Source organism: Lithobates pipiens, unplaced genomic scaffold (genome assembly GCF_037356315.1).
Source record: "Lithobates pipiens isolate NorthernLeopardFrog02 unplaced genomic scaffold, aLitPip1_a1.2 Scaffold_16, whole genome shotgun sequence".
Lineage (NCBI taxonomy): Eukaryota > Metazoa > Chordata > Amphibia > Anura > Ranidae > Lithobates > Lithobates pipiens.
The window spans coordinates 35,521,833-35,542,507 of NW_027507748.1; the positions used below are offsets into that span (position 1 = coordinate 35,521,833).

Sequence of the window (20,675 nt, forward strand, 5' to 3'; positions counted from 1 at the left end):
CATAGTATAAATCCGTATTTAAAAGTAATTTTATTTTATTAAAAAACAGGAGATATACTCAACATTTAATACAAACGTTTAAAGCATGACATAAAACAGATTGATGCCGTCAGAATCCTATTCTCGGCCCTGACCGGAAGTGACGCAAAGACGTTCGTAACTTCTCCCTACGCGTTTCGTCATTCAGACGTCAACTGGCGCTCCAGTTGACGTCCGGATGATGAAACGCTAAACCTTTCATCCGATTTCTAAATTGCTGCATTTATAAATTTTAAAAGCCAATATAAAAGGAAAAGTAGTGGTAAAAAAAATTGTGGGGGGGGGGGTTATTCTCATTTAAAGGGGTGTGGCAGGGGGCATGTCCTATGCCTACATGCGTTTGTTAGTAGGTGTCCCTCATTCCAATCTCAAAATGTTGGGAGGTATGTCTGTACTCCCAGTCAGTCCCCCCCCCAGTTAGAAAGACCTCCCAGGGAACACAGTTAACCCCTTGATCAACCCCTAGTGTTAACCCCTTCCCTGCCAGCAGTGTCGTTGCTAGCTTTTGGGGCTATAGCCCCAACTCTGGGGCCCATAGCCCAGAGTCTCTGCAGGGGTCCCTAAGGGGAGGGGAGTCTCTCAGGGGACCCTGATGTAAGTGGGGGGCTCTCTGGGGACCCTGATTTAAAGCGGAGGTCCACCCTAAAATGGACCTCCGCTCATCTGATCCCTCCCCCCCTCCGGCGCCACAATCGGCACCTTTCAGGGGGGAGGGGGGTGCAGTTACCTGGATAATCCAGGTAACTGCACCCACTTCCGGGCTAGCTGTCTGCGGAACGAGCGTAGGTTACGCCCCCGTTCCGCAATGCCCCGCCCCCTTCAGCAAGTGCCCCGCTGCCTGCTGGGAAACACACAGCTCCCAGAGGCAGCGGGGACCGTCCGGATTGCGCCGCGCGGCTCGCGCATGCGCAGTAGGGAACCGGGAAATGAAGCCGAAAGGCTCCATTTCCTGATTCCCATACCCAAGATGGCGGCGGGACCCGGCAGCCGAGCGAGCGATCGGCTTCGGGTGCCGACATCGCGGGCGCGCTGGACAGGTAAGTGTCACTATTTAAAAGTCAGCAGCTGCAGTATTTGTAGCTGCTGGCTTTTAAAAAAAAAAAAAAAAAAACGCGGAGTCCCGGTGGACTCCCGCTTTAAGGGGGGGCAAGGCTCTCTGGGGACTCCGATTTAAGGGTGAGGCTCTCTGGGGACCCCGATTAAAGGGGGGGCTCTCTGGAGATACACACACACACACACACACACACACACACGTATTACTTTATATACACACACGTGTATGCCCGCCCAAGTGTATGACTTTCTTTACTACGCTGCTATGCTATGGGCTCTAGCCCCAGATCTTTTGTAGACCTAGCAAGACCCCTGCCTGCCAGTGACATTTATACAGTAATCAGTGGCCATTTATAACACTGATCTCTGTATTAATGTCAATGGTCCCAAAAAAAAATTAAATAAACATCAAAAGTGTCCAATGTGTCCCAATCCCGCTAAAAATTGCAGATCATAGCCATTACCAGTAAAAAATTAAAAAAAAAAAAAATAATTAAAATGCCATAAATATATCTCCTATTTCGTAGACGTTATTAACTACTTTTGCGCAAAACAATTAATATATGCTTATTGTGATTTATTTTACTAAAAAAAAAAAAAAAGCTCTATTTGTGGGGGAAAAAAAAAGGACATTAATTTTATTTATTTGTGTACCACATCGCACGACCGCACAATTGTTAAAGCAACGCAGTGCCGTATCGCAAGAAATGGCCTGGTCAGGAAATCCTTTCCGGGGCTGAAGTGGCTAAACGTATGTAAATCACATTTTGAATATAAATATGAAATATTTCCCTGCTGTGATTGATTAGACCAACTTGTAATGGAAAGGGAAGGTACAGACCAAGCTGCACTTGCACCAATAGGAAAACTCTATTCTAGGTATAAATAGCACTAACTAATCTAGACAGTTTGTTTCTAACTGATCTTTTCACTTTTATTAAAATTTTTCTATCTTTTTGTACTTTTTTTTTTCTTCTAATACTTGCTATAAAAAGAGAGAGCATCTTGTTGACCACTTGACCATCAGCTTGTACATACCCCTTCATTACCGGGTGATTTTTTTTGGTTTCAGCGCTGTGACCGTTTGACTGACAACTACTCCGTCAGGTAACACTGCACGCAAATTAAATGTTAAAGGGTTAAAAACGATCCCACACTGAATCTAAAAAGAAGAAGTATAGCCAAAGCTCATTTGGTTGTACTTTTCCTATGGATCGCAGCAGTGCAATTAGTTTTGCACTCCTGTCACCCATTTTCAGCAGAGCACGGGGCTGAAGTCCGTTCTCCGCTGACGTCACAGAAGTCTGTCCAGGCTCCGCGTCATCCCGACAATAAAGTCTGGATCCGCCAGGTGCCTGGACTGACACCCGGCTCAGCCTCTCAGCTCCCCACACCTTCCACAGCTCAGCGCTCCATTGAGCAAGGAGGAGGCAGAGCGGAGAGCTGCCGAGTAACAGTCTGCAGCTCTCTGCTCATGGAGCTGTCAGAACCGAGTGATCAGTGGTGTTTCGATCGCTCGGTTCTCAGCATAGATGCGTCAGGGGACAGATGCAGCATCCACCTAGACAAGTATAATTGGGTGAAAGAAAGAAAATACTTTACTTTTTAACCGCTTCCCGCCCAGCCCCAGCATCCCTTGGCTGGGAAGCGGAGGGGGACCTCCTGATCACGTGACCACTGTGACTGGCTGTCACAAGATAGGATGTCCATCCTGTCAGCTGACAATCATAACTAGAGACAGAGAGCCGTCTATGACAGGAAAGAGGGACAGGGGGGATCTTTATTCCAAATCATGGACAGTCTTTAAAAAATCAGGGACAGTTGGGAGCTATTATACACTTAGTTAGGCACATATTTAACCCCTTGATTGCCCTAGATGTTAACCCCTTCCCAGCCATTGTCATTAGTACAGTGACAGTGCATATTATTATCACTAAATGACTGTATAAAAAGGTCACTGGTGATGTCAGTGGCAATAGTCAGTTCCCCTCAGCATCAGTTAGTTAGTGTCAGATTCACTGTTGCAGGATCGCAGTTCTGTTATAAGTCGCTGATTGCCACCATTGGTAGTATAAATTTTTTTTAAATTAAATCCCAGTATATTTCATATTTTTTTTAATATATATATATATATATATATATATATATATATATATACACATACATACACATATATATATATATATATATATATATATATATATATATATATATATATATATACATACATACATACACACACACACACACACACACACACACACAGTTTGTAGGCGTTATAGCTTTCACACAAACCAAGCACTTATTGGGGTTTTTTTTTTTTTTCTAAAAAACATGTAGCAGGGTACATGTTGGCCAAAATGTATAAAGAAATGTGATTTTAGCTTTTTTTTTTTTTTTTTTTTTTGGATAGGTTTTATAGGAGAAACTAGAACATGTTTTCTTTTTCATTTATATCGCAAAACATAATAAAAAAAATAAAAATAAAAGCGATGATCAAATACCCCCAAAAGAAAGCTCTATTTGTGTGAAATAACTTATATAAAATTTTGTTTGGGTACAGCACTGTATGACCATGCAAACGAAGCGCCAAATAGCAAAAAATGCCCTGGTCATGAAGGGGGTAAAACCTTTCCAGAGCTCTAGTGGTTAAAGCCCACCCTCTTTGTCACTGTACAAATGCATGGACGTGCCTAGGGCCTAAGACAAGGGGTGGGCAGAAGGGTCAGGGGATCCCTGGCGACGTCAGACATGCTGACGAAACGCGCTGGGTGTGGTCAAGCTTGATACATCAGTTCCGCGCATAGGGGAACGCGGGTGGAGCGCACACAGCGTCCCGCGTCCATTTGGCTGACGCGTTTTGGCATGAGCCTTGGTCATATTTATGACTGAGGCTCACGCCAAAATACGTCAGCCGTTTGCTTTTTAATGCTCATATGTAGCCAATACATTTTTGCATCAAGGACTTTGGAGTTGCCGGCTCTTCTCTCTTATATATTGTATTCAGTGTGAGATGACACACTGAGCCTTGGCACCTGTGCTGCACACTAGGATTAGATTGCTTCTGTTGAGAGCGCTGCACCTTACACCTTCAATAACAGAACACCGTAGTGTACTCACTCAGATTTGGAGACAGAGCAGGGCAAATTTCTGATTCGTCTTTGACAATCTGTTCCACAGACGATGGAGTTTTGTCTTCCGACCTCCTATCAAGTGGCGGACACCTCCAGAAATGATCCGGCACCTTATACGTGTGGGTAAAATGTGTGCTGTCCCGCAAGTAGAAGCTGGCCCAGCCAACTATCATCAAACACACAGCGATGAACAGCAGCAGTCTTATCCTACAGAAGAAATTGCCAATGCTGCTACCCAGTCCCATCGCTGGCCCCCCGAATCGCTGCACCGCCAATATCAAATTGAAAATTAGGTCAGGTCATCTCATCTTCGAGGGTCGATCACCAAGCAGTCTGTCCTCAGGGCAGGGCTCATCGCTCATGTCCAACACACTGAGAATCCAACCTGAAAGAAGGAGAGAGAAAGATGAAATGAGTGCTTTCCAGCAATGCAAAAGCATGTTTGTTGACCACTAAAAAGGAAGAATGGATGATAATCAAGCCTTGCAGGAATTTAGATTACATTTTAGAGTTTAAATCAGTGATTCTCAACCAGGGTTCCTCCAGATGTTGCTAGAGGTTCCTTCAGCGTTGGGCAATTTCTGCCTCTCGGTATAAGTTCCCACTCACACCATTGATTTTTTTTTAGCTGTCTGTAAACCCTTGTACACACGGTCGGATATTTCGATGGACAATGTCCGATCGGACCGTATTGTCGGATAATCCGACCGTGTGTGGGCTCCATCGGACTGTTTCCGTCGGAATATCTGATGGACAACTTTTTAGAGCTGGGCTATAAAATTTTCCGACAACATGATCCGAATGGACTTTGTTAGATTGTGTGTAGAGAATTCCGATCGGGCAAAGTGCCACGCATGTTCAGATCAAATTCCTAGACCAAAGCTATTGGCTACTAGCCTGAACGTAATCCCGTTGGAACAAAATTACATCATCACGTTCTGAACGATCAGATTTTCCGACAACTTTGTCTGACCGTGTGTATGCAACAGTTTCAGACAAAATCCAATGGATTTGGTTGTCAGAATGTCTGACCGTGTGTACAAGGGCTCAGGAGGTAATTCTTCCCAATGACCACAATTGTAAAGGACCATTCTTCCCGCTGACCATAACACTAATGTATCATGAGTTGTAGATGCCTTTCATTTCTATCTCAACCACTTTAATCTGAGCCCCCCCCCCCCGCTGCAAGATTCTTACCTTCATCCCCATGCCTGTCCTTTGTGCTAGCCTCCAGCCCTAAGCGTTCTTAGTGTACCTCCATGTCTCTACGTGTGCCCGATGTCACCAAGTGCTCCTCTGTGCATCCCATGCCTCCAAGGGCACAATGTGTCACCAAGTGCCCCCTCGTTCTTCCAAAAACACTGTCTCCAGGTGTGCCGGTTCTCAGTGTGCCTCCATGTCTCCAAGTACGTCCTACGTTACCAACTGCTCCCCTGTGTGCCTCAAGCCTCCAAGCACAGAATGTCACCAAGGGCACCCTTATGTCTACAAATGCACCCCAGTGCTCCCTGTGCTCCCCTTGTCTCCAAGTGTGACCTGCGTTACCATGTGCTCTGCTGTGCACACTATGCCTCCAAGAGTGTCCCTCATCACCAAGGGACTCCCCATGTCTCCAAATGCACCACAGTGCACACTGCATCCACAAGTGTGCCCTGTGCACCCGTGTCTCATGCTCCCTTTGTCGCCAAGCATGCCCTGCGTTACCAAGTGCTCTGCTGTGCACCCTATGCCTCCAAGAGTGACCCTCATCACCAAGGGAGTCCCCATGTCTCCAAACGCACCAGAGTGTCACCCTGGCTCTGCATCCACAAGTGTGCCCTGTGTCTCGTGCTCCCCTTGTCTCCAAGTGTGCCCTGCGTTACCACGTGCTCTGCTGTGCACCCTATGCCTCCAAGAGTGTCCCTCATCACCAAGGGAGTCCCCATGTCTCCAAATGCACCACAGTGTCACCCTGCATCCACAAGTGTGTCCAGTGCACCCCTGTGCCTACAGTGCGTCTCTGTGGCACCTGGGTCTCAATGCTGCCTCCGGAACACTCCTCCAATAGTCCATTCCTAAGTGGATATGCACCTCTGGTAAAGACAGTTACACTCAGCAGTTTTGTGGTCTGCTACGTTCCACAATTAGTACCCTCTGCCGCCTCTCTCTCCTGATCGGGTACGCTCATGCAATCATTGGATTATCGCTCTATCAGAGGATGCGAACCCCTGCCCTTGACATGACTGGTAAAAGTACTGATACTTTTTATTTAGTACTTGCTGATTCCAATTACCGATACCTCCCGCAACTGTTTTAACTTCAGCTGTCAGCAGTGGTACAAAGCATTGAAAAGTCATTTACAAATGAAATAAATGTTTGTTTTTTGTTTTTAAATTTAGGGCTTTTTCAATATAAAACGTGTAAATATATATGTGTAAAAATATTTACTAACAAAGCAAACAAAAAAAAAAAAAAAGTTAATTGTTTATCGTTTATAAAATAGACATGGAGAAAAAAAAAGCAGGAAAATAATAAATTAAATGGAGGAGAATAGGGAATTAAGGCTGATTAGAGTAAATTAAGTGTGAATTAAATCAACCACGACACTACCTGCCTGGAGCTTGCATGTTCTCCCTGTGCCTGCGTGGGTTTCCTCCGGGTACTCCGGTTTCCTCCCACACTCCAAAGACATGCTGGTAGGTGAATTGGCTTTTGTCCAAAATTGGCCCTAGTATATGAATGGGGACCTTGGATTGTGGGCTCCTTGAGGGTAGGGGTCGATGCGAGTGAGAAATGTACAGGGATAGGGACAATTGTAGACACTCAGGTTGAACTGGTGTCTTTATTCAACCTTACTAACTATGTAACTATGTAACTATGTACTATGGTACTATGTAACTATGTACTATGGTACTATGTAACTATGTACTATGGTACTATGGTACTATGTAACTATGTACTATGTAACTATGTAACTCCGTAAGCTTCATTAAGGGGTAAAAACAGAGGAACATTTGTTCATCCCTTAGCTCTGCAGATGAAGAAACAGAAATATACAAAAGGAAACAATGTTTCTTTTTATTTTAGTGTTTCAGGGCTGAGCAATGTTGGTAATAAACATTGCTGGCTGCTCTTTTTTTTTTTTTTGACAGCTCTAATTACCGGATTTCCACTTACCAACCGACTCATGTAGATATACGCAGTTTGAAGATGGATATCTCGGTAACGGCAGCAGCTGCTGCCACAACCGAGGTATCCCTCTTTAGAGCCGGTGGTTCTGTGTATGGTAATGGTGGTCTCTGTGGTGGATTCGCCACAAGATCACCGTTATTGGCAGCAGAAGAGGTGCCACCCCCTCCCGCCGCTCTCCCATGCCCTCTGCCGCTTACCGGAGCCGTCGGTAGCGGCGGAGGCAATCGGGACCTTTCCGTGCCTGTGTATGGAGAAGAGTGAGGGGAAGATGGCCCCGCCGTCTCCATACCATAGCAGGGCTAACTACCCATACTTCTTAAAAGGCACATTTTTCTGTTGTCATTTTTTTCAAATTACTTTTTTTTTGCATTTTAATCCAAATATGAGATGTGAGGTCTTTTTGACCCCAGATCTCATATTTAAGGAGGACCTGTCTTGCTTTTTTTCTATTACAAGAGATGTTTACATTCCTTGTAATAGGAAGAAAAGTGACCCAATTTTTATTTATTTTTTTTTTAAGTGAAAAAATAAAATGAAAGTAGAATAATAATAATTTATTTTTAACGCACTCCGTCCCGATGAACTTGCGCGCAGAAGCAGACACATACGTGAGTAGCGCCCGCATATGAAAATGGTGGTCAAACCACACGTGAGGTACTGCCATGATCGGTAGAGTGAGAGTAATAATTCTAGCCCTAGACCTCCTCTGTAATGCAAAACATGCAACCTGTAGAATTTTTAAAACATCGCCTATGGAGATTTTTGAGGGTAAAAGTTTGACGCCATTCCACGGACGGGCACAATTTTGAAGCGTGACATGTTGGGTATCAATTTACTCGGCGTAACATTATCTTTCACACTATAAAAAAAAATGGACTAACTTTACTGTTGTCTTATTTTTTATTCAAAAAAGTGTATTTTTTCCAAAAAAAAGTGCGCTTGTAAGACCACTGCGCAAATACGGTGTTAAAAAAAAAAGTATTGCAATGACCGCCATTTTATTCTCTAGGGTGTTAGAAAAAAAAAACAATATAATGTTTGGGGGTTCCAAGTAATTTTATAGCAAAAAAAAAAAAAAAAACTGTTTTAAACATGTAAATACCTAAATTCCAAAAGGTGGCTAGTCTTTAAGTGGTTAACACAGGGGAGACCCACTGACAGCTCAAAGAGCCGAGCCTGAAAGTATCGGTTTCAGGTATCGGTGCATTTGCACGAGTACCAATACTTGTGCAAATACTTCATATCGGCACCGATCGGTGCAACCCTAATGACAACTGCAGACCTAAATAGAGACTAAGATGGCACCTTCAACAGATAGGAGGGTTTAGTTCCGCTTTAAGGGAAATGCACACTGGGCTTTTAGCCTCTGGCGCATGTGGCTAAAGCACAGTGGTGGTGGGTGGCCAATATTTGGGGGGGGGGGGTGGCGAGACACAGAAATGGTCGCACTCTGAGATTTCCAAAAATCATCTTGCTTGATTTACCTTTGTTGTCACAAGTATATCAAACACTGGACAAGCAGTTTACGCGTTTCACAAGCGATAGCTTTCTCACAACAAAAGTAGCATTCACTAAGCAGGCTATTTGTGGCGTAAACCCAAAACAGGCACACCCAAAACCACCTGCTTAAGAAAAAACATTTCAGCTGGCATGTCAAAAACATTGCAACGTTTAAAATGTGTATACACATGCAAAACACTGACAGACCTCAAAATAAATAAATACATAAAGGGGGGGGGGGGGGGGGAGTCCATAAACAAAATATCTATGTAGACAAAATATCATGTTACCTTTAAACAAATCAAAACAGAAGAAAAAAAAAACAAAGAATCAATGCATTTATGTCTAGCCTACCAAAAAAGAGAAATGATAGATAGATAGATAGATAGATAGATAGATAGATAGATAGATAGATAGATAGATAGATAGATAGATAGATAGATAGATACCCGAAAAAGGCAAGCTGCTTTAATACTGTCCCACAAATAATACGGGCTTGAGACAAGAAGCAAAATCAATCAAACCCAAACAAAGTTGCTTCTGCATGATAATAAATGATCTACGAGTCCTGATGGGAACTGGATAGAATAGCCAATTGCTAGATGTCACGTGACTCCGGCCAGTCACAGAGTCTGTGACCCCGGAAGGAAGATGGACGCTTCCAGCCGGTGAGGAATTCGGGGCCATCGCAGGCACCTGTGTCAGGTAAGTGACACATAATGAGCTACTACGTGATGCATAGTAGCCCATTATGCTTTGCCTTTCCAGGGAAACAAAGAGGAAGTAAACCCATCAGGGTTTACTTCCTCTTTAAGAGTTTCAATTTGTATGCAATCAGGCACGACCGTGCATTTGTCAGTTAAAGCGACGCAGTGCTGTATCGCAAAAAATGGCCTGGTTATTGAGCAGCCAAATCTTCCTGGGCTGAAGTGGTTAATGCTCTCCTTGCCCGAGCCTGTCAGTTTAGGTGGATGGCTGTGTCTTGGTAGGTTGCATATCGGGACGTGGCATGTTTATTTTGCAATGTATCCTCAGGACCACCCTGTGGTAGATACACACCAAATCTAAAGGTTTGCAGTTGTCCCATATTCTTTACATTTTCGGATGGTGGATTGAACGGATGTTCAAAGCTTGGGATATTGTATTTTTTATTTTTTTTTATAACCTAACCCTGCTTTAAACTTCTCCACAACTTTATCCCTGACCTGTCTGGTGTGTTCCTTGGCCTTCATGATGCAGTTTGCTCACTAATGTTCTCCAACAAACTTCTGAGGGCTTCACAGGACAGCTGCATTTATACTGAGATTAAATTACACACAGGTGGACTCTATTTACTAATTTGGAGACTTCTGAAAAGGATTGGTTCCACTAGATTTTAGTTAGGTGTATCAGAGTAAAGGGGGCTGAATACAAATGCCACCCACACTTTTCACATATTTATTTGTAAAAAAAAAAAATAATAATAATTGAAAACCATTTTATCATTTTCCTTCCACTTCACAATTATGTGCCACTTTGTGTTGGTCTAGCACAGCGATATGCAATTAGCGGACCTCCAGCTGTTGGAAAACTACAAATCCCATCATGCCTCGGCCTCTGGGTGTCATGCTTGTGGCTGTCAGTCTTGCTATGCCTCATGGGAGTTGTAGTTCTGCAACAGCTGGAGGTCCGCTAATTGCATATCCCTGGAAATCCCAATAAAATACATGTACATTTTTGGTTGTAACGTGACAAACTGGAAAATTCAAGGGGTATGAATACTTTTTTCAAGGCACTGTACATAACTTATACTGCAGCCAGCTGCTGCATTTCAACCTTGAGGAGCGTGAAGTCCTTTTTTTTCTTTTGCCGTACAGAAAACTATTCAGCTAATTGATTAAAAATAAATGTCACCAATACACGAGTCCTTCCAAAACAAGCAGAGCGGTGCACAAAGGAAAGCATTTCATCATTAAGGGACAACACAGCTGTGCAGCTTAACAAGCAGCCGACATTCTTCCCATTCTCTCCCCTGAATACTAATTACAGAGTAGGTTCCAGCAGGGAGTAGACATCCATCCCAGGCCCAGAAACCAATAAAAGACGCATCCTGGGTGGGGAAGATATAGAAATACACAGCCACTTGTGGAGCCTAGCCGCCCAGTGCGGTCAACCGGTTCAGGATTCAAGACCACAGCAACTTTTTAAAGCTTTGAAAATTTTAACAAAAATTAAGTTTCACAATTGTTCTTTTGTTGGTTGGCCATACACCGGTAGAATTTTCTATTGGTAATGGCGACAAATCAACACTCATTTTAGACCACATGGACAGGAAAATTTGAAATCCCAGGGTAGAGACTTTTTGTTGTTTCTTATGAGAATGAACAAACTGTTAATATGGTCCTTAGTTGAAAAAAAAAAAAAAAACATTGCTTTTGTATTTGTATACTATTGTAAAAGATCAGTTGATTACTGTCCGTGATACTGTTATTTACACGAACATCCAACATTTTAGGACAAGCTTTCCAGGCGTGTCCCCTTCTTCATGTAATGTGATTGCTATAATGAGTGTATGCAAAAAAAATAAAAATTAAAAATTAAAAAATCTTAAAAAACAAAAAAAATAATTAAAAGTTTAAAAAAAGCTAAAAAGATTTTAACATACTGTTGTTTCTCTCTGCCAATCCCTTGAATGGCTTCCCCTACCCTACCGTATAAAATTCAAAATACTAACCACAACATACAAGGCCATCCACAACATTGTCGCCAACCCTATCTGCAGATATCGCCCAAATCATCCCATCCGCTGCTCCCAGGACCTCCTCCTCTCTAGCTCCCTTGTTTCCTCCTCCCATGCTCGCCTCCGGGACTTCTCTAGAGCCTCTTCCATCCTCTGGAACTCCCTGTCCCGGTATGTCCAGTCAGCCCCTACCCTGTCCACCTTTAGGCAATCCCTGAATTACTCATTTATTCACCCACCTAAGAACTACCCCCATCAGACCATCCCCCCGCAGCTATTACCTTTCGTACCACCCCCCCTTTAATATGCAAGCTCCACAAACACTCCTGTCCCTTCTGCATTGAACTGTATTGTAACTGTGCTGTCCCCCCTCAACATTGTAAAGAACTCCGCAAACTGTTGCCACTATATGTAGCGCCGGCTCCTGAAGAGCATGCGCTATGTGTTTTGTCATTTAACTTTACCCTTGAACCGCAGTTTGGTTTTGGGTTCAATTATTCTAAATTTAGACCTCGGCACCAGTCTAGCTGGACTGCCTGGTGTTCTGCCTGACCAAAGGTGGCGCTGTCATCATTAGTGATGGACGAACTTCCGCCGGGACGTTTCGCGAACGCGGCCGATAGTTCGCTAACCGTAACGTTCGCGGCTGGCCCCATTGACTTCAATGGGAGGCGAACTTTGCAAACCTACAGGTCAAATTTGCAGCCACAAAATAATTACTAGCTGTGCAAACATAGTCCCACCACATGGCCAATGACATAACACATGTATGAGGTGAATCTGGGATCGACAACTACAAGCATTCTTTTTTATATGTGAAATTGTGACAATTCAGGACTGTGGAGCGCATGAAGGCAATGGAAGAGAGGGAAGGTCAGGGTAGGCAAAGAAGAGGGTGCAGATGATCACCAGCAGCGTGATATACAGCACCGACACCTGCACCGTGATATACAGCACCGACACCTGCACCGTGATATACAGCACCGACACCTGCACCGTGATATACAGCACCGACACCTGCACCGTGATATACAGCACCGACACCTGCACCGTAAGCAGCCCCGGGAGGAAGTCCGCATAGCACAGGGATGGTGGGAGCCCCTCATAATAAGCAGCCCCAGGAGGAAGTCAGCACAGCACAGGGATGGTGGGAGCCCCTCATAATAAGCAGCCCCAGTAGAAATATGACACCGCTCAACCTCTTCAAACAGGAGGGTACGGGCATATAGTACGGTGTGCTTTTTTTGGACAAGGAAGTGAGCCAAATGAAGAAAGAAGGTCTGTGTGCTCGATTAAAAAAATCGTTTAGAGACAGATACATGGTCTACTGGTCACATGTGTTGAATTCCTCCGAGATCCATGCCTCGTTCATTTTTAGAAATGTGAGGTAGTTAACACTGTCGTGAGCTAGGCGAGTACGCTTAATCGGTCACGATCCCCCCTGCTGCGCTGAACGTCCTTTCGGACAGGACACTGGACGAGGGGCAAGCCAACAGTTCGATTGCAAATTGGGCAAGCTCTGGCCAGAGGTCAAGCCTGCCCACCCAGTAGTCCAGGGGTTCATCACTCCTCAGAGCGTCCACATCGGCCGTTAACCCGATGTAGTCGGACACCTGACGGTCTAGGCGTTCCCTGATGCTGGATCCGGATGACACCTGTCGATGGGTCGGCTGAAAGAAAGACCTCATATCCGAAATCACCAACACATCTTCAAACCGGCCTCTTCTTGCAGGCGCTGTTGGATTAGTACCCGCAACTACTTCTCTGGGAGTGGGAATTGCTCCTCTGCCAGCGCACGCAAAAGCAGAATGCAGCATTTCTCGAAGCAAGACCTGGAAGTGCTCCATTCTGACAGCCCTCTGTGACGGCGGTAACATTTCCGCCATTTTGTGTTTGTACCGGGGGTCTAAGTACGTTGCCACCCAGTACTGGTCCTTGACCCTTATGCTTTTTATACGGGGGTCCCTATTAAAACCCTGGAGCATGAATGCCCCCATTTGCACTAAACTGGAAGCGGTGTGGTGGCCTGGCTCCTGCTCATCATCCAGGATAATGTCGTCCTCTTCATTCTCCTCTCCCCATCCACGCACAACAACAGGGATACCAGAAAGGTTTAAAGCATGCTCTTCTTGCTCCTCCTCATCCGCCCCGTCACCATCCTCCTCTGACTCCTCTTCAGACTCCTGTTGTTGACTTGTCTCAGATAGAGTAGCCCCCCCTGGGAATTCATCCAGCATTGCGATTTCCTCATCTTCCCGCTCCTGCTCCTCCACAGCTTGATCAATGGCACGACGCAATGCACGCTCCATAAAGAAGGCATAAAGGTACCATGTCATTGATGGCGCCATGGCTGCGACTGACCAGTTTGGTTATCTCCTCAAATGGGCACAGAAGTCTGCATGCGTCGCGCATGAGCAGCCACTGGCGCGTGAAAAAAACCCCAGCTCCCCAGAACCTGTTCTGCCGCAGAGTTCATACAGGTAGACGTTAACTGCACATTTCTGCTGGAGCAGCCTATCAAGCATATAGAAGGTTGAGTTCCATCGCGTCGGGCAATCGCAAATAAGACGTCTCACCGGCAGATTGTGTCGCCGCTGAATGTCAGCAAGGCGAGCCATGGCCGTGTAAGATCTTCTGAAATGGGCCGAGATTTTCCTTGCCTGCCGCAAGATGTCCTGGACCCCAGGGTATCTGACAACGAATCGCTGCATGACCAAGTTTAAGACGTGTGCCATGCATGGCTAGTGCGTAATTTTGCCCTGTTTCAATGCGCTAAGCAGATTGGCACCGTTGTCACACACCACTTTACCAACTGTCAAATTGAGCGGTGTTAGCCACTGATCTGCCTGTGAACGCAAAGCTGAAAGGAGTGCCGGGCCAGTGTGGCTCTTGGCTTCCAGGCACAACAGACGCAGCACGGCATGGCAACGTCTCACCTGGCATGTCGAATAGGTTCTGGGAAGCTTGGGCGGCACAGCGGAAGAGACGCTAGCAGCGGAAAAGGAGGAGTCAGCCGAGGAGGAGAGGGAGGAGGATGGAGTAGGAGGAGGAGGAGAAGAAGAGCCAGGCCTGCATGCAATCCGTGGCGGTAAAACCAAATCTGCACGGGTGCCGCGGGTTACATGCTTGACGGCTGTCAGAAGGTTCACCCAGTGGGCAGTAAAAGTTATATACCTTCCCTGCCCGTGTTTGCTAGACCACGTGTCCCTGGTCAGATGTATCTTGGCACCGACACTGTGTGCCAGAGATACATTCACTTGCCGCTGAACATGGCCATATAGCTCTGGGATGCCCTTCTGTGAGAAACACTTCCTTCCTGGGACCTTCCATTGTGGTGTTCCAATGGCCACAAATTTTCGAAAGGCCTCCGAGTCCACCAGTTTATATGGCAGTAGTTGGCGGGCTATCAGTTCTGACAAGCCAGCCGTCAACCGTTGGGCAAGAGGGTTATACGGCACCATCATTTTTTTACTCTCGAACATTAGGCCCACGGAAGCCTGCCTTTTTGCAGAAAAACGTGAGCTTGGCGTGATGGAAGGTGGAGTGGAGGACAATTGTGAGGAGAGAGGAGAAGGAGAAGAAGAAGACGAGGCTGGACGGTGAGAGCCTGGAGTGTGGCTTTGTGTCTTCCGTTGCTCCCACTGGGCTCGGTGATGGCTGCTCATGTGCCTTCTTAAGGCGGTCATCCCTAGGTGAGTGTTGGGCTTACCGCGACTAATGCGTTGACTGCAAAGATTGCAGATGGCAGCGCTATTGTCAGCAGCAGACACGTTAAAAAAAGCCCACACTGCGGAGCCATGTGCCGGCGTCCTGGGAGCGCCAAATGTGACCGTTCATGGTCGATGACTCGCTCCTGATACATTAGCAGTCTGCTTTGTCCCTCCTGTGCAATGTAAGTTATTCCTGCTTCTCCTCCCTATCTGCTGGTCCATATCTCCCTCTGAACTCCCCTCCTCTTCCTCTCTTGTGGGCACCCACGTGACATCACTAGACACGTCATCATCGACGTCACCTTTCCCACCGCTATAAGTAGAGATCTCGGAGTAGGCAGCAACACCGGGGACCAACCTCCTCCTTGGGCTGATCTGGGTACTGTCGTCAGACTGCTGAGTGGCGGTTGTTGCTACCTCCTCTACCTGATCCAATACCAAGAGTGGCTGCGCATCAGAAATGTCTTGATATGGATCGGAAAATAATTCCTGTGACTCAAACGGAAGGTATGTGGTGGTGGTGGTGGTGTTGTTGGTGGTAGTGTCTTTGGGGGTGCACATAGCAGAGAGTGAAGAAGAGGGTGCCGATCGAGAGGCTGAGGAGGGTGCAGAAGAGTAAGGCTGAGTGAGCCACTCAACCAAGTCTGGTGCGTCCTTTAAAGTAATTGAATGCACCTTCTGCAACTTCCCACTTTGGCTCAAGCCTGTTGCTCCTGCCCTACTCCTACCACCCCTGCGGAAGGGCCTGCCTCTTCCTCTGCCTGTCATTTTTTAAATGACCCTGTGACAAAACTCCCAGTCCCTATACTGATAAAAGACTGCTGCAGAATAGGGCAGCAGTCAGCAGTAGTGCACCTCAACCCTATATATTGTGGACCTATACCAGTCCCTAAGGAATAGCAGACTGTACCTCACTCAACCCTATGTACTGTAGTACCCTATACCTTACCTGTCCTTATAAGGACCTTTGTGGAACTAGTAGGTTGTGAATGATTAGCAGACTGTACCTCAGTCCCTATACTGATAAAGGACTGCTGCAGCAGAAGGGCAGGCAGCAGTCAGCAGTAGTGTACCTCAACCCTATATAAAATTGTGGACCTATACCAGTCCTTAAGGAATAGCAGACTGTACCTCACTCAACCCTATGTACTGTAGTACCCTATACCTTACCAGTCCTTATAAGGACCTTTGTGGAACTAGTAGGTTGTGAATGATTAGCAGACTGTACCTCAGTCGCTATACTGATAAAGGACTGCTGCAGCAGAAGGGCAGCAGTCAAGTATAATATTCTTTCTTTTACAAAAGTTTTTATTGCAGAGTAACAATATTATGGATCAGTACAATAGGCTTACAGTGGGATGTCGGTACAGGAAGTTGCAGTTTAGTACAATTAAAGCAAAATTACCAGGTAACCTTGTACACATTCCCTGGATCAAAACAGACCCTGGGTTTTCACATATATGTAACATAAACACGGCCTGGAGTATGCCTAAAGCCTATAATGATCATATCTGGTGTAGTTGAAGGATGAAATAAAAAAAAAAAGGAGGGAAGGAAGGAGGGGGAAAGTCAAGGGGCAAGAGGAGATTGGAGGGGACAGAAGGTGTGGAGAGCCACAGAGGGATAGGGGGGTCTGGAGGGAAGAGAGGGAAGCAGAAAGAGGAGGGGGGGCGATGGGCCCACGGGGTGTGTCCCACCAGGCTCCTACAGTGACAGCAAGGTGGTATCAAATCTGGGAGAGTGGTGGTACGCTATCCAGGGTTGCCAGACTCTAAGAAATTTGGTATGAGTATCGGAGAGAACAGAAGACAGTTTTTCATTGACCATGACATCATTCAGACGGTTTTTGACTGCCTCAAAGCTGAGGGCCGGGGTTCTCCATGCTCGCGCTATAGTCAGCTTAGTTGCGGTAAAAAGATGCTGTGCCAACTGCCATTCTGACCGTAGTAGTTCTGGTATCGCTTTCCCGAGAAGAGCCTCGAAAGGATCCCTTTTTAGGTTCACCCGGAGTAAACTGCGGAGTAACGCGTAAACCCTGACCCACAATCTGCACACCTTCGGGCACGTCCACCAAATATGGGCCATTGTACCCTCCTGGCCACACCCCCTGAAACAGAGAGAGGAGCAGGTGGGAACAAAGCGGGCTAAGCGCGTCAGGGTGTAATACCACCGGTACAGGACCTTATAGGCGTTCTCTAGGATTGTAACATTGCATGAGCATTTTGACAAGGTTAGGGTCATCGCCTGCCAATCCTCCGGATCTAGCTGTTTCCCCAGGTCCCTCTCCCACTGCAGGTGATAGGATCGCACCGGGGGTTTCTTCCCGGAGATCAAGGCTGTATATATTAAAGAAATCAGACCAGGAGAATGAGGTCTGGATCTGCAGATGCTCTCGAACGGTGACAACCGGTGACTTGATGAGGCTTTGCAGGAAGTGATGAATCTGGAGATATCTAAAATACTCCCTTAAGGGTATATCGTGAGATGAGCGCAAGGCTGCAAATGGTAGTATTCTAGTAGGAGTAAGTAAGGAATGAACGTCTACGAAACCATTGAGGGTCCACCATTTAAACTGTGCAGAGTTATCAAGACCCGGGGGGAAAAGGGGGCAACGAAGGAGTCGCAGCAGCGGGAGATGGGGAGAAGCCAACCCTGCCGAATACTTCACTGATTCCCAAACTCTCAAAGTGTGGAGCATGCAGGGCCCCGCAATCGTGGGGTGGTGTTTTGGTGGGAGCCAGGGTAAGGAGGAAATAGGGATGGGGTCCACGTCGAGTAGGTCGATAGCAGCCCACAAAGGGAGCTGGTGTGTCTCGTGGAGATGAGAGAGGGGTGCTATGGTGGCTGCTATATAGTAGCTTTTTAGGTTCGGGACTGCAAGGCCTCCATTTCGCTCTCTTAGCGAACATGATTTGTCTATTGATACGGGGGCGGGATGACCCCCAGATAAATTGTAGGACCCTACGCTGATGAATATTGAGGATGTGTGAAGGAATCGGGATTGGGAGGACCCGAAAGTAATATAGTAGCTTTGGGAGATATGCCATTCTGATGGCCGATATCCTCCCGAACCATGAGAGGGGAAAAGATGACCACGATGTCAGCATATCCGATAAGCGCTTGAACAGTGGTGGGTAGTTGGACTGATATAGGGCCTGATATGTGGAGGTGATGTAAATTCCCAAATAGGGTAAGGAGGAGACCCATTGGTAGGGAAAGGCCGCTTGCAAGTCCCTCAGATCCTGGGTCAGGTTGGTCGACAACGCTTTAGATTTCGACGGGTTGATCTGAAGCCCCGAGAGTGATGCAAAAGTCCGTAGTAGGGCGTGTAGATTAGGCAGGGAGGTTCTAGGGGAAGTGACAAAAAGGAGAATGTCATCAGCAAACAGGGAGATCTTATGGGGAGAACCGGCTATTTCAATGCCTTTGATGTCGGGGTGCGTTCTTATCGCTTCCGCCAAGGGTTCCAGCGCCAGTACAAAAAGAAGGGGTGACAATGGGCATCCCTGGCGGGTCCCTCTACGAATATCAAAGATGGGGGATTCAAACCCGTAATATTTTACTCTTGCTCTAGGGGAGTCGTTTAGAGCCGACATCCAGGACATAAATGGGGACCCGAAGCCAAAACGTTGCAGAACCGACATAAGGTAGGGCCACGACAAGGTATCAAAAGCCTTAGTCATATCGAGGGAGAGAAGCATAGATTCGAGAGAGCGAGTGTGAGCTAGGTGTTGGAGCTGCACTATACGGCGGATTGCGTCGCCAGCCTGTCTCTGGGGCACAAAACCGACCTGATCTTTTTTTATCAGACGAGGGAGAAATGAGTTTAGGCGTGTCGCCAAGATTTTTGTCAGAAGCTTCATATCGATATTGATAAGTGAGATGGGCCTGAAATTGGCCCAAGATGAGCGATCACGATCAGGTTTCGGAATCATTACTACATTTGCCGTCAAAACATCCAGGGTAAGAGAACAGCCTCTCTTCACCGAGTTGTACATAGCCACCAGATGGGGCGTCACTACTGGTGCCAATTTTCTATAATATAGCGCGGTATAGCCGTCCGGCCCGGGTCGCTTACCCACCTTAAGGTCTTTTATGGCTTGTAGAACTTCTGAGGGTTGGATGTCCCTATCCATAAGGGTGACATGAGCCCCCATCAAGGATGGGAGCGGCAGGCCCGCAAGAAAGTCCGCCGTTCTCTGAGTTGAGGCCCCCCCCGATGCCGTATACAGCTTCGCTAGGCGGAACTCAAACTCTTCTAAGACATGTTTTGGGTTCCCGGACAGGACGTTATTGCGATCCCTCAGCGTAATTGGGGTCATTTTGGGGGCAAATGTACGGAGTCTGTTGGCCAGCATGCGCGTCGGTTTATTCGCTCTCTGGTACCATCGTTGGCGGGACCAGCGGAGTGCCCGCTCGGCCTCCTCAGTGAGGCACAAGTCAAGCTCAGATCTGGTACATTCCAGTAGCTTGCGGTTGCTCTGGGTAGGGAACTGCTTGAACCTCTCCGATATCTCTGCCAATCGGGACTCAATCTCCCTTTGTTTTTTCTCTCTAGTTTTCTTCCGGACCGAGGCTAGGCCGATTATACGTCCGCGCAACACTGCTTTATAGGCCTCCCAGAGGACCACCGGCGAGGTCACTGAGCCCAGGTTTTCGCGAAAATAGTCCTCAGAGGCCCGAATAATCTCCTGTGTAGTTTCTAAATGGGAAAGGAGCAAGTCGTTCATGACCCAGGGGGAAAGTTGGGGTCTATCCAGGATAGAACGGCAGACAATCAAGACAGGGTCATGATCCGACCACGGTACGGCCAAGACTGAGGCCTTTTCCACCAGTGGTAGGTGTCGCCTAAGCATAAACATGTGGTCAATCCGTGAATGAACCTGGTGGGGGTGGGAATAATGGGTATAATCTCTGCCCTGTGGATGACAGTCCCTCTCCATAGATCAACTAAGTCCAAAGATTGCAGGGCGCGGTTGAATGAAGTGCCGCTAGTCGTCGGGCCGTTTTTTCCCGGCGGGTGTTAATATTCTTTCTATATTTGGAAGAAAGAATATTATACGTGTACAAGCCTATTACCATACCAGTCCTGAAAAGAACCTTTGTGGACCTAATAGTAACAGCTACGGATTAAACTGACTGTCCCTCACTGCCACACACAGCTTCCTTCCTGTCCCTATTTAAACTGACAAAACACAGGCTGCTGGAACAATAACTTGAATAGCACTCAAAACTATATCCTGTACTACTTTATCCTTCCAAGCCTGAGAAGGACTTTTGTGGACCTAATAGTAACAGCTAATGATTAAACTGACTGTCCCTGCTGCATACAGCCGAAATTCGCCGCAA

General features: G+C 46.6%; 1 protein-coding gene across 4 annotated transcripts in view; it reads right to left on the reverse strand.

Moving 5' to 3' along the window:
• Nucleotides 1-20,675, reverse strand: part of LOC143981701 (beta-1,4-galactosyltransferase 4-like) — a 181,186-nt gene that overhangs the window by 90,549 nt on the left and 69,962 nt on the right. For all 4 annotated transcript variants that reach the window (XM_077479720.1, XM_077479722.1, XM_077479724.1 and 1 more), the window contains exon 2: nt 4,213-4,611. In XM_077479720.1, coding sequence (XP_077335846.1) covers nt 4,213-4,471 — 259 coding nt within the window. In that variant the 5' untranslated portion in view covers nt 4,472-4,611. The remainder of the gene's footprint in view (nt 1-4,212; nt 4,612-20,675) is intronic.